Source organism: Somniosus microcephalus, chromosome 27 (assembly GCF_052327205.1).
Source record: "Somniosus microcephalus isolate GS21.2 chromosome 27, FLI_Smic_1.0, whole genome shotgun sequence".
NCBI classification, from domain to species: Eukaryota; Metazoa; Chordata; class Chondrichthyes; order Squaliformes; family Somniosidae; genus Somniosus; species Somniosus microcephalus.
Window position 1 is genome coordinate 47,486,886 of NC_141013.1, and position 15,039 is coordinate 47,501,924.

The 15,039-nt window shown below is 48.1% G+C and overlaps 1 protein-coding gene across 1 annotated transcript in view; it reads left to right on the plus strand.

Moving 5' to 3' along the window:
- aldh1a3 (aldehyde dehydrogenase 1 family, member A3) overlaps nucleotides 1–15,039 on the plus strand; it is a 264,382-nt gene that overhangs the window by 135,261 nt on the left and 114,082 nt on the right. Inside the window, exons 4-5 of the mRNA XM_085968931.1 lie at nucleotides 11,144–11,273; nucleotides 14,883–14,944. Coding sequence (XP_085825057.1) covers nucleotides 11,144–11,273; nucleotides 14,883–14,944 — 192 coding nt within the window. The remainder of the gene's footprint in view (nucleotides 1–11,143; nucleotides 11,274–14,882; nucleotides 14,945–15,039) is intronic.

Below are 15,039 nucleotides of genomic sequence, written 5' to 3' on the forward strand. Positions count from 1 at the left end.
TGTTGTAAATTATGTATTAATTCTTTAAATGCTAGCCACTGCTTGTCTACCATCATACCTTTTAATGTTGTTTCCCAATCTACCTTAGCCAACTCGCCCTTCATACCTACATAGTTTGCTTTGTTTAGATTTAAGACCCTAGTTTCGGATTTAACTAAATCACTTTCAAACTCAATATAAAATTCTTATATTATGGTCACTCTTCCCTATTATGGTCACCCTTCCCTAAAGGCCTCTTTACTACAAGGTTATTAATTAACCCTTTCTCGTTGCACAATACTAGATCTAAAATAGCCTGTTCCCTGGTTGGTTCCTCAACATACTGATCTAGAAAACTATCTTGCATACATTCCATGAATTCGCCCTCCACACTATTACTGCAAATTTGGTTTGCCCAGTCCATATGTAGATTAAAGTCCCCCATGATTACTGTATTACCCTTGTTACATGCGCCTCTAATTTCCTGATTTATACTCTGCCCTACATTACAACTACTGTTTGGGGGCCTATAAACAACTCCCACCAATGTTTTCTGCCTCTTGCTGTTTCTTAGCTCCACCCAAACTGATTCTACTTCTTGATTTTCGGAGCTAAGATCCTTTCTCTCTACTGTCTTTATCCCATCCTTTATTATCAGGGCTCCCCTCCTCCTTTTCCACTTTGCCCGTCTATTCTAAAAGTTCAGTATCCGGGAATATTTAGTTCCCAACCTTGGCCACATTGCAACAATGTCTCCATAATGGCTATTCGATTAAAACCTATTAATTTCTATCTGCGCTATTAATTCATCTATTTTGTTGCAAATGCTTCGCACATTCAGATATAGTGACTTTAGCTTTGACTTCTTTCTATTTTTCCCTGATGTTCTCTTGTTGGTGATAGTCATTTCCTGTCACTTGTGTGGTGCGAATGTAACTTGCCACTTATCAGCCCAAGCCTGAGTGTCGTCCAGGTCTTGCCGCATGCGGGCATAGACAGCTTCATTATCTGAGGAGTTGTGAATAGAACTGAAAACTGTGGAATCATCAGCGAACACCCCCACTTCTGACCTGGTTGCCTTTTGCAGTGTGACTGAGCCAAGACATGTCTTGAAACTGGCACACATTATATCAAACAGGGTGACTACAGAGAAATTGCAGGCTCTCGTCTGTGGCTCCAGGTACAATGCTTTCAATATGATGGGTGGTCCTGTAATTACCTGATAGGCAGGTACTCCTCCTGAAGGATGCTCCTCCAGTTCCACCTCTCAGTCTTCGTGCTCACCAGCCCAAGGACGTAACTGCCGACAATGCCTTACTGCTACTGGATGAACAAGGCCAGCAGCAACCTATGTGCTGCTCCAGCACATGTGTTACCTCCTTAGGGCTTTCCATTCTTTGCCCCAGACTAGCAAATCTGGACTTGCTGCACACTTGACGCCCAAAGCAGCTGTTTGCAGGAACTGAGCTTGTACGTGCTTCAGCTATTCCCTCTGAGATTGAGGATTCAATGAGCAAGATAATTGCTTGTATCCAGGAGGATCCCTGCCCATGGTTCTAGGCAACTGAGTCAGACACTCCTGCAAAGCATTTTACAGCATCCTTCAATCAAGCACTGTCTTTATCACTGGGCAACGCAGGAGTGTTGACTGGTATTATGGAGCTCTGTGAAGGGCCGGCTGCCCGGTCTGATACGCTCTGTGAAGGGCCGGCTGCCTGGTCTGATACGCTCTGTGAAGGGCCGGCTGCCTGGTCTGATACGCTCTGTGAAGGGCCCGGTCTGATATGCTCTGTGAAGGGCCCGGTCTGATACGCTCTGTGAAGGGCCGGCTGCCCGGTCTGATACGCTCTATGAAGGGCCAGCTGCCCGGTCTGATACGCTCCGTGAAGGGCCGGCTGCCCGGTCTGATACGCTCTGTGAAGGGCCGGCTGCCGGTCTGATACCTCCCCTCAACTCGTGCTATGCTCCCACCAGCAGTTGATCTGTTTTTTCTGAAAAGGTGAGACGCCTGCCCTGCTAAGATGAAGAGGCTTTCTCTGTTAAAGTGATGGTGTTGTGTGGCTGTCTCCACCTCCCACTCCCGGGCTGACTCTATTTGCTGAGAGAGATTAAGGGAATAGGAAGCTGTTGGATATATGCTGCATTGTATTTCTCGAGCTGTGATTGATGTAGAGGGGCCCTGTATCCACTTGATGGCTGACGAGAGGCACCATCCTCTTATCAGACACCATTCTTACACAGGTGTGCATGTTGGTGGTTGATGACGCCTCACCTGTAAAGAGTGGAGGACAATTCCAACAGGAATATTTGGACACTGAACTGTCACCATCAACTCTTCCCACATGTACAGAGGATTGGACCCACATCCCTCCCAGTGCCACATGCTGGACTAGACAGGGAGAGAAAGATTAGGACTGTCAACCTGTGGCAGGAAGGATGGTGTAGAAGGGAGGGCTTCAGATTCCTTGGACAGTGGGGCCACTTTTGGGGCCAGGGATACCTAAATCGGGAAGGTACCCGTGTCCTTGTGGAAAGGGTAAATAGGGCATTGGGAAAAGATTTAAACTAGTTAGGGGGGTGGAAGGGCAAAATCCACACTATGGGGTAGATTTTTCTGGAGCCGTCAGGCGGGGTTTCAGGCGTGCGGGGGGAAAATCCCGATTTCGGGGGTCCCGACACCATCCCGCCCAAAACCCGCCTCCACGTAAGTTTCAGGGGAGGCGGGTACCCGCCCTGCACTGGGACCCACCGACCCGAGGCGGGAAGGGATTAGTGCCAATTAACTGCCTGTTAACAGGTAGTTAACAGGCAGTTTTTAGCCTAATCCCTATTTTGAGGGGTGTCGTGTGGGATTCCCGACGGCTCCAAACCACGCCAGGTTAGAGCAGGCGGGCCGTCGGGTTGAAGGACTTGGAGGGGTCGAGATGTCGGTGTTCAGGTGAGTGATGGGTGCATGAGTGCAGAGGTAAGTGTGTTTGGTGTGTCTAAAGTGTGTAAAGAAGTTTAAATTACCTGTACTTACCTTTACAGCCTTTCTTCCTCTAGGTTTTGGGAGTCCATCATTCAGCCGGCGTAGAAAGCTGAATGGCCGTGAGCTGTCAAAAGTGACAGCCTTCAGCTTTCATTGCCGGTGACAGTTCTAACTGAGTCTGTGTAGAAGGACTCAGGTTAGAAGTCAGACTGTCAGTGTTTGACAGCTTCAAACAGCTGTGAAACACTGATATTTCATCTGCCAAGACCTCTTGACAGATGAAATTTCAGTCTGTGATGTCACCTGTTGCCGGGTGGCCCTTAATTGGCCTGCTGAGCCCGCTGGGCGGGCTTAACAAGGTCAATCAAAGGAAAATCGCGTGGATTGGCTGAACGTCGATGTAGGCGGGACTAAAACCCGAAAGTTGTAGTCCCTCCTCCTTCCTGACAGCTTTAGGAAAATCTACCCCTATAAGTCAGAAAGTGTGAGAAAAAGACCAAAGTGGGTATGAGCAAAGTGGGTTCATGTCACGCTACATGTAACCCCACCTGATGCAGGGTCATCCAGACTCGAGTCGACATTGGCTTGTTCTCTCTACACAGATGCGGCCGGACCTGCTGTGATTTCCAGCCAAAAAAGATGTTTTTTGTCTTTTTTTGTTTTTCATACAGACCCCAGCATCTGCAATATTTGACTCCTTGTGACCCCACCTCATTGTTCTTTGATGTAATGTTTCCCTGACTGACCTGTTTGGACACCATTCACACCTTTGACTGCTGTGATTATCTCTCTGCCGAGGTGTGATAAATGGCAGTTGGAAAGGTTACCTGTAAACATCTGACATGATTCTCTGACTATATAAGCTGTGTCTTTATGCATTTCTCCACTTCACCTGAAGAAGGAGCAGCGCTCCGAAAGCTTGTGATTTCAAATAAAGCTGTTGGACTATAACCTGGTGTTGTGTGACTTCTTACATTTGTCCACCCCAGTCCAACTCCGGCATCTCCACACCATGGCTACTATCGACACCACAAACTGCCGGCTCAAAGTGGAGAGGATCTCCAAGAAGATCGCGCATATCGACACAGACATCAAGTTTCTACAGAGATGCAAGAAAGCAGACAAGATCCCGAAAGGACTACAGATCACTAACCCACTCAAGTCGACCTACAACGCAGACTACGCTGAGAGACTCTGCCGTCGTACCTCTCGCACACTCCTCAACCATCTCGTACACCAGCTCTACAGCAGACGCCGCAACCTCGAAACCGAGATGGAGTCCATGTTCTCGGCCTGTGCTCAGGATGCAGCAGACCAGCTACGAGACACCGCCAAACAAACAAGGCAACGGAACTACGCTACCTACATGCACACCAAGAACAGGAAGCTTGAGAAACTTGCCATCACCAGCAGCAGCAACCAAGCCTCCCCCGGTACCACGGTTGAAACCACAAGGAAATCCATCGTCAACCTGTCTGACCACACCCTTCAACCAGACGAAATTGAAGTTCTCAGCCGAGGGCTCAATTTCTGCCCCACCACCAAAATGGACCCCATCGGTCTCGCGGCAGACACAGAGGAATTCATCAGGAGAATGAGGCTCCGGGAATTCTTCCACAAATCCCAAGATGTCAGCAGCGAACCCAATGAGACAATCAATGATCCGGAACAGCAGACAGAGGGATCCGCAGTGCAGCAACCGAAGAAGAAAGAGTCAAATTGGACCCCTCCGGAGGGTCGCTGCCCTAAGCTTGACATGTATGCTCAAGCTGTCAGGAGATGCATCAACGCCAGATTCATCAGCCGCACTCACAAGACAGTCCAGAATGTCACCCGAGCACAACGCAACGCCATCCACGCTCTCAAGACCAACCGCAACATCGTCATCAAACCAGCAGACAAAGGAGGTGCCATCGTCATACAGAACAGAACGGACTATTGCAAAGAAGTATACCGACAACTGGACAACCAGGAACACTGCAGACAGTTACCCGCAGATCCGACCAAAGAACACACCCGCCAACTCAACAGACTGATCAAAACCTTCGATCCAGACCTTCAAAGCATCCTACATGCTCTCATCCCACGTACTCCCCGCGTGGGAGACTTCTACTGCCTCCCAAAGATACACAAAGCCAACACACCTGGACGTCCTATCGCATCAGGCAACGGAACCCTGTGTGAGAACCTCTCTGGATATGTCGAGGGCATCCTGAAACCCATCGTACAGGGAACCCCCAGCTTCTGTCGCGACACTACAGACTTCTTACAGAAGCTCAGCACCCACGGACCAGTTGAACCAGGAACACTCCTCGCCACGATGGACGTCTCGGCACTCTACACCAGTATCCCCCATGATGACGGCATCGCTGCGACAGCCTCAGTACTCAACACCAACAATAGCCAATCTCCAGACGCCATCCTACAACTCATCCGCTTCATCCTTGACCACAATGTCTTCACCTTCGACAACCAGTTCTTTACCCAAACACACGGAACAGCCATGGGGACCAAATTCGCACCCCAATACGCAAACATCTTCATGCACAAGTTCGAGCAAGACTTCTTCGCTGCACAGGATCTCCAACCAACGCTATACACCAGATACATCGACGACATTTTCTTCCTATGGACCCACGGCGAAGAATCACTGAAAAGACTACACGATAACATCAACAAGTTCCATCCCACCATCAAACTCACCATGGACTACTCCTCAGAATCAGTCTCATTCCTGGACACACGAATCTCCATCAAAGACGGACACCTCAGCACTTCACTCTACCGCAAGCCCACGGACAACCTCATGATGCTTCACTTCTCCAGCTTCCACCCTAACCACGTTAAAGAAGCCATCCCCTATGGACAAGCCCTGCGAATACACAGGATCTGCTCAGACGAGGAGGAACGCGATGGACACCTACAGACACTGAAAGACGCCCTTGTAAGAACGGGATATGACGCTCGACTCGTCGATCGACAGTTCCGACGGGCCACAGCGAAAAATCGCATAGACCTCCTCAGAAGACAAACACGGGACACAACCAACAGAGTACCCTTCGTCGTCCAGTACTTCCCCGGAGCGGAGAAACTACGCCATGTTCTTCGCAGCCTTCAACATGTCATCGGTGACGACGAACACCTCGCTAAGGCCATCCCCACGCCTCCACTACTCGCTTTCAAACAGCCGCCTAACCTCAAACAGACCATCGTTCACAGCAAATTACCCAGCTTTCAGGGGAACAGCGACCACGACACCACACAACCCTGCCACAGCAACCTCTGCAAGACATGCCAGATCATCAACACAGATACCATCATCACACGTGAGGACACCACCCACCAGGTACATGGTACATACTCATGTGACTCGGCCAACGTTGTCTACCTCATACGTTGCAGGAAAGGATGCCCCGGAGCATGGTACATCGGCGAGACCATGCAGACACTGCGACAACGGATGAACGGACACCGCGCAACAATCACCAGGCAGGAGTGTTCCCTCCCAGTCGGGGAACACTTCAGCAGTCAAGGACATTCAGCCTCCGATCTTCAGGTAAGCATTCTCCAAGGTGGCCTTCGAGACACACGACAACGCAAAATCGTCGAGCAGAAACTGATAGCCAAGTTCCGCACCCATGAGGACGGCCTCAACCGAGATCTTGGGTTCATGTCACGCTACATGTAACCCCACCTTAACCCCACCTGATGCAGGGTCATCCAGACTCGAGTCGACATTGGCTTGTTCTCTCTACACAGATGCGGCCGGACCTGCTGTGATTTCCAGCCAAAAAAGATGTTTTTTGTCTTTTTTTGTTTTTCATACAGACCCCAGCATCTGCAATATTTGACCCCTTGTGACCCCACCTCATTGTTCTTTGATGTAATGTTTCCCTGACTGACCTGTTTGGACACCATTCACACCTTTGACTGCTGTGATTATCTCTCTGCCGAGGTGTGATAAATGGCAGTTGGAAAGGTTACCTGTAAACATCTGACATGATTCTCTGACTATATAAGCTGTGTCTTTATGCATTTCTCCACTTCACCTGAAGAAGGAGCAGCGCTCCGAAAGCTTGTGATTTCAAATAAAGCTGTTGGACTATAACCTGGTGTTGTGTGACTTCTTACATTTGTCCACCCAGATAAGAGTTCACGATTGCACGCAATATAACAAGTGAGTTAGAGGCACAAATACAGTTTAAAGGGTATGATGTAGTAGCCATTCCAGAGACATGGCTCCAAACTGAGCATGATTGAAAGGTAAATATTCCGTGCTGTAGGATCTATAGACAGGAGGAGCAATATTGATAAAAAACACAATTATCACAGTGGAGCGAAAGGACTTCAGTAAGGTTGATGGGGCAGTGGAAACAATGTGGGGGCGAATTGGGCTTAGTAGCATCTGTTTTTTGGCTGATTTGATGCCAGCGCTGTCATTTTGGACTGCCAGCTCCAGCCTATGCCCGCTCTTAACCTCGCACAGCTGAACATGTGTTCAAAAGCATGAAGGACACCCCACCAGCGCTACTTAAATGGATCATCAACTACTTACAGGTTAGTTGCTGGATTATTTTTTTCTGGCTGTTGCTGTAATTCTACACGTTTTAATTCTATACGGGTGCTTGTCCATACTTGTTAAAAGTTTATGTAGTCTACATGGAGTGGTCTGGCTGGTGCTGAAGTACTTTTTTGTAACTTAAAGGCTTGTACACAAACCAGTTGCTCCCAGACATGGGTGCACTAGTAGGCCTTCCTCTTGACATTGAGCATGACTGGGAGAATGAGCAGAGGCCAGGCAGAGCAGGACAAGCTGTTAGAAGAGGGAGGAGGAGGAGGAGGAGAAGGGCTCTCAGCAGAAGGCCATATCTGCCCAGCATATTTAGGGAGTAGTTCTCCTACCTCAACTTCAGCAACAACCAATATTTGAGATGTTTCTGCTTCATCAAGTTGGCCTTCACTAAAATCTGCCAACTGCTGCAACCACAACTCCAATCTCAGAGCAGGGTAAGGACCGCATTGCCAGTGGCAGTGAAGGTGACCATGGCCATGAATTTTTATATGTCAGGTTCCTTCCAGACTGCTGCTGGAGATATTAGCAACATCTCGCAATTTGTAGTGCACTGCTGCATAAGGGAGGTCAATGAAGCTCTCTATGCAAAGAGAGACAGCTTCATTTAATTCCCTCTTGCCAGAGAGAAGGAGGTGGAACGAGCACAAGAGTTTACAAGGATTGCAGGCTTTCCCATGGTGCAGGGTGCCATTGACTGCACGCACTTTGCTTTCCATGCGCCTCATGGCAACTCTGCCATGTACCTGAATCGAAAGGGATTCCACTCTCTCAACATGCAGCTGGTGTGTGACCACAGGCAGCATATCATGCAGGTCAATGCCTAGCAGCAGTCACGATCCATTAATTATGCTGCAGTCCATGGCAAACCAAAGGGTGGCTACTGGGCAATCAGGGCTCTCCGCTGACGACTGGCTCGTGACTCCGGTTCGTAACCCATGCACACGTGCATAGCAGGCGTACAATGAGCGCCATGCTGCCACAAGAAACCTGACAGAGCAGACCATTGGTGTCCTGAAGCAATGATTCCGCTGCCTGGACTCTCTGGAGTACTCGGCTGAGCAAGTCTCAATATTTGGCGTGGTATACTGCATGCTGCACAATCCTGCCATCGTGAGGGAACAGCCTTTGCCACTGCCTATCAGATGAGAAGCTGAGGAGGAGGTTAAGGTGGAGGAAGAGAAGGATGAGAAAGGGAGGCTGCAATCTAGACAGCCCCTTTCTGCCCGGGCTGTACGTGAACAACTGATTCAAGAGCAATACCAGTAACGGGAACCCCAATTCCCCCATTCACCAACAGTCCCACACTCCTTACCTTCCCACTGTCACTGACCATCACATCGTCCTCTTGCCCACAATGTAAAAATAAAAGCCAACACAAAATACACATTCCAATCCAAATTTATAAATTAAATCATGCCATCGTGCATGTAAAAATAAACTAATCACCCTTGTGCATTCCCTTAGTGCCTCTTTCATGTGTCTTTGCATGTGTTAGTGCTCCTACGCGATGGCTGCAGCATGGCTGGTGGAAGGCTGCTGACTTTCAGTGGAGGAGACTGCAAGTGGTCTTGGAGGACAGCCTCAAGCAGCTCTGGGCCTGGGCTTCAGACTGCACCACCTCGCCATGGGTGGCAGCAGTCTAGGTTGGCTGGCTGACAGGCAACAGCAAGGGCACTGGCAGAGTGGCAGTGGTTCGCGCATGAATGCTGTCTTCCTGGGAGAGAACAGCAGGTTCGTGCTCCACGGAGTCACTACCACTCTCCTGGGCAGCGACTCAGCAATCCTACTGATCTGCTGGAGAACAGATTGATGGACTGCTGTGACACCTTGGAAGCCCCTTTGAACACTGGTATCCAGAGTCATGATGGCAGCAGTCTGAGCTTCCACTGCAGCACTCAGACACTGGGTGGCTGCTGTTTGTGTTGCAATGGAAGCTGAGACATCGACCATCAGACGCTGCATCATGGTGGGTTCCACAGGTGTGCTGATGGAGGCGACCACCCGGTCCATATTGGAAAGCATGGCCTCGAAGTTCTGCACAAAGCCCTGTGCCAAGTTAGTGCTGGACTCCTCCATGTTCCTTGACAGTGAACACAGGCTTTCCAGTGCACCAAGCATTTTGTTGTGTACACCCATCAACCTTCTTCTGTAGCCTGGCCCATCAAAGTCCTCATCTGAGTCCTCTGCAGCCAAACTAGTGTGTAAACTCGCCCACTGGTGAGCTGTACCTGCGCTATCCTTTCCCCCTGCCCTGGCTGTAGTGCACTTGTGCCCAGTGTCTCACCACGTGCAGATTTTGGCTCCATGCTATCCCCTAAATTACGCGCAGTGTCAGTATCTGAGTTGGTGGCTGCGAATATGAAATTGAGTGACGCTTTCCCTTCATCTTCACTGTCTTCCTGCTCTTCCACCACTGCCTGGGCAGTTGTAGTTCTTGTGTTTCTGAAATGAAAAAGGGACAAGGGTTGGGCTGTGGTGAGGAGAGGAGAAATTAAGACATGCGTGCTTACTCCATCTGTAGCTTCTCAGTCAGAAGAGTTTGTGGGATGAGGGAGAAGTGGGATGAAAGAAGGAGGATTAGGTATGAGCATACTGTCATCTTCAATGGCTTCAGCCCCGCCAATGGCCATGGCCTCAGCGATGGCCCTTCCCACAATGGCCAGCACCATCTCCTCCATGGGGGTTAGAACATGCAGGCACGCCTCTGCCCCCACCTCCCCCCAGTTAGTTCCTGCTGCCTCCAGTTGTGCGCCACCTTTTCCTGCAAGAGAGACGAAAACGTGGCAGTGAGTGTGGTGCAATCTGCTTGGGTGATGGGCTGTCATGGTTGAATAGCTGCTGGTGAGTGCAAGCTGTGAGATGTGGGTGTGAGGCTTGCAACAGTGCTAAGTGTGTGAGGGTGGGGTGAAGTGTATAATGTGAGGTATGAGTCCTGATTGATCGAGATTGTTGGAAGGTGAGTGATGGGGGTGTGGTGAATTGAGCAGTGGCTGATGCTAGTGGTGCAGATGTTGGGATATGGCATTTGAAGAAGCATTCACTGACCTTGACCACTCGTGTGAAATCATTAAACTTCCTCCGACTCTGCATCCAGGTCCTTGGGACCGCACCCTGGCATTGACCTCTGTGGCTATCTGTTCCCCCTGACTTCTCATTATGTGTCTGGTGGTCCTCCTGCCCCCCCGAGGATACAGGACATCTCTTCTCCTTTCTACCTCCTACACCAAGACCTCCAGTGCAGCGTCCTAAAACCTGGGGCCCCCTCTTTCCCATGGTCAGCCATTTTTCACTCTTTCCCAGGTCAGATTCAGTTGCAGAACGACTCCCAGCACCTGCTGCAGCCACAATGCACCTCCCCATTAAGAGGTGCAGGCGAGCTTTAAGAAGTGCAAGTTACTAACAGTATTGGGCCCCCTGCTGATGTGTGCAGCCAATGAACAGTGTGGGGATCGCTGGCTGCACGCAGAAATCATTATAAAGAGCAGGCGGCACAAAGTTGGCATACTGCCTGAATTCCACTTGCGAGTTAATTGCGCATCGTGATACCTGTGCCCGTTTTCGGGGGCTAACCAATTTATAGCTCAATGTATTCTAAATCCACTATTATTTGAACTTGTCAGACACTGGAGACTATGGACACAGGCAAACCCTTTCTGCAGGCATTTGCCATCGACTTAGAGGGCTGTATAAGGACACTACGATACTATGCTGGCTGGGCGGATAAAATCCATGGGAAAAGTATACCAGTGGGTAAGTGTGTCATATACATTGCACCATTTATTATAGAATTCCACTGTTTAGAGAAGTAAAATTTGTTAACTTCCCTATACACACCCACCATGACCCCGCACCCTTACCTCAGGAACTTAGCAACGTAGGAACAGGAGGAGGCCATTCAGCCCCTCGCGCCTGTTCCGCCATTCATTGAGATCATGGCTGATCTATGACCTACCTCCATATGGGCCTTTGCCCCATATCCCTTAACACCTTTGGTTAACAGAAATCTATCAATCTCAGATTTAAAATTAACAATTGACCCAGCATCAACTGCCATTTGTGGAAGAGAGTTCCAAACTTCTACCACCCTTTGTGTGTCGAAGTGTTTCCTAACTTCACTCCTGAAAGGTCTGGCTCTAATTTTTAGGCTATGACCCCTAGTCCTAGATTCTCCAACCAGCGGAAATAGTTTCTCTCTATCTACCCTATCTGTTCCCCTTAATATTTTGAAAACTTCAATCAAATCACCCCATAACCTTCTAAATTCTAGGGAATACAACCCTGGTTTGTTTAACATCACCTTTTAATTTAACCCTTGGAGTCCGGGTATCATTCTGGCAAACCTACGCTGCACTCCCTCCAAGGCCAATATATCGTTCCTACGGTGTGGTGCCCAGAACTGCTCACAGTGCTCCAGGTGTGGTCCAGGGTTTTGTATCGCTGTAGCGTGACTTCTACCCCCTTGTATTCTAGTCCTCTAGATATAAAGGCCAGCATTCCATTAGCCTTTTTGATTATTTTTGACCTCACTATGACATTTTAATGTATTGGTAGGCTTCATCACTTGCAAGGTTTTGATCACCAATAAGGACATCTCTGATCATTTCCTGATCTCCATATTATCCACATCCCATTGCCTGCTCAAAACATCTCTATCCTTACCCGATTCCCTTGGAAGAGAATGACTCTAGCTCCCTCACCAGCGCCCCTCTCCCAGCTCCTTATACCATCCCCTCTGGTCCTTTACTATTTGTTCTTGTGATGTGGGCGATACTCGGGTGCATTTGTTGCCCATCCCTGGTTGCCCTGAGGGCATCAAGAGTCAACTTCATAGGATTGGACTGGAGTCACACGTAGGCCAGACCGGGTAGAGATGGAGTTCCCTTCCTTCATGGTCTTTATCTGCTGCCCGCCCAAATACCAGATTTATTGAATTTAGTTTCAAAACCTGGAACTACAGACCAGTTAGCCTGACATCAGTGGTAGCGCAAATGCTAGAATCTATTATTGGGGACATGGTAACAGGGCACTTTAGAAAATCATAATGGCCCTGAATTTCCGATCGGAGGCTTCCTGCGGGCGGATACCTCCGATCTAAAAATTCTACGAGCCTACCGGCTGGCTCCGTAGATACCGAGGCTTCCGCTCCTGGGCCTCTCCTCTTCGAAATGTGCAGAGGCCCAGGTATCCCAGGGACGCAGGTGGTTCGCAAGCGCCCCGGGATCACATGAGTCAGTCCAACCAATGGAAGAACCATCAAAAGTATGAATGGGGATGACTGCAAAAATGCACCAACTCACTGAAATAAATAAAGAAAAACCATTACATATATAAAATTAATTAAAATGGCATTTAATTAAATATGTTAAACAAAAATTTAATTTTTTGAGTATGTTTTAACGGGGCATAACATAACCTTACCTTATTGGACAGGTTTTTTAATTTATAAGTGAGTGATAAAATCTTATTTTTCTATTTTTTTAAACTCTTATGCTGGTGAAAGCAGGCCTTACTCCTGCTGTTACCAGGCGTAAGAATTCCACGGTCTTTCAGCGGGTGGCAGTTGAGCAAATAGCGCAGCTCTCCACCCGCAGAGGCACTTTTCATGGGCATGCGTTGGATCTGTCGAGAGAATTCTTGACAGATTGCAAGTTCCAGGTTTCAGCGCATGCGCTTCACGTGCCTAAACCCGGAACTTGCGCGGGCCCGACGGGCGCGGACACACCTCGTACACGCCCGTGGGGGTCGGAAATTCAGGGCCAATATGATTGGGCAGAGTCCACCTGGATTTATGAAAGGGGAATCATGTGTGACGAATCTGTTGGAGTTTTTTGAGGGTGTAGCTAGCAGGGTAGATAAGGGGGAACCAGTGGATGTGGTGTATTTGGATTTTCAGAAAGCATTCGATAATGTGCCACACAAGAGGTTATTGTACAAAATTAGGGCTCATGGGATTGGGGGTAATATACTCGCATGGATTGAGGATTGGGTAACGGTCAGAAAACAGAGTAGGAATAAGCGGGTCATTTTTGGGTTGGCAGGCTGTAACTAGTGGGGTATCGCAAGGATCAGTGCTTGGGCCTCAGCTATTCACAATCTACATCAATGATTTAAATCAGGGGACCGAGTGCAATATATCCAAGTTTGCTGACAATACAAAACTAGGTGGGAAAGTAAGTTGTGAGGAGGATGCAGAGAGGCTGCAAAGGGCTATAGACAGATTAAGTGAGTGGGCAAGAACATGGCAAATGGAAATATAATGTGGAGAAATGTGAAGTTATGCACTTTGGTAAGAAAAATAGTATAACAGAATATTTTTTAAATGGTGATAGATTGAGAAATGGTGGTGTTCAGAGGGACCTGAGTGTCCTTGTACACGAATCACTGAAAGCTAACATGCAGGTACAGCAAGCAATTAGGAAAACAAATGGTATGTTGGCCTTTATTACAAAAGGATTGGAGTATAAGAGTAAAGAAGTCTTGCTACAATTGTACAGGGCCCTGGCGAGACCACACCTGGAAGACTTTGTACAGTTTTGGTCTCCTTACCTAAGGAAGGATGTACTTGCCATAGAGGGAGTGCAGCGAAGGTTCACCAGACTGGTTCCTGGGATGGGGGGATTGTCCTATGAGGAGAGATTGAGTAGACTAGGCCTATATACTCTCGAGTTTAGAAGAATGAGAGGTGATCTCATTGAAACGTATAAAATTCTTAAGGGTCTTGACAGGGTAGATGCAGGGAGGATGTTTCCCCTGACTGGGGAGTCTAGAACCAGGGGTCACAGTCTCAGAATAAGGGGTCGGCCATTTAGGACTGAGATAAGGAGAAATGTCTTCACTCGGAGGGTGGTGAATCTTTGGAATCTATTCCAGAGTGCTGTGGAGGCTCAGTCGTTGAGTATATTCAAGACAGTGATTGATAGATTTTTTGATAGTAAGGGATTTGTAGGTAAGGTTTGCAATGGGTGCAGCTCGCACAGGAACACAGGGACGTACAGAGCTGGAGCAGACTGTTCCGATCCATCCCTCACTCCCAATGTTGAGGAACTCTCATCCCACGACCCCTCTCATACCCTTGGACAGATTTCTATCGGGGTGTTTTAATATATAAAATGATATGTTCTAATGCCACCTTGCATATTGACAGTGCAGGTCAATGATTCCCTGTTACTTGTTCCCAAATACCTGCTGTTATAAAATACCACAATTTTACAAGGAACTTATAAAACTTTATTAAGTAACACACACAAATCTAGATATTTGTACATATCACTGTGATTATACTGAATAAATATTAATATTGCAGAAATAAACCCTGAAATGCATTTGTCGACTATTAATGTTTCTCTGTTCTATCGGCAGATGAAGATTTTGTGATGTTTACAAGGCATGAGCCAATTGGTGTGTGTGGACAGATTACTCCCGTGAGTTGGACTGAGAAACTCATTGAGTGATGCAAAATCTTTTATCTTTATTTTTACAATGCTTAAAATGCTTAAATGAAAAGAAAACTAATTTA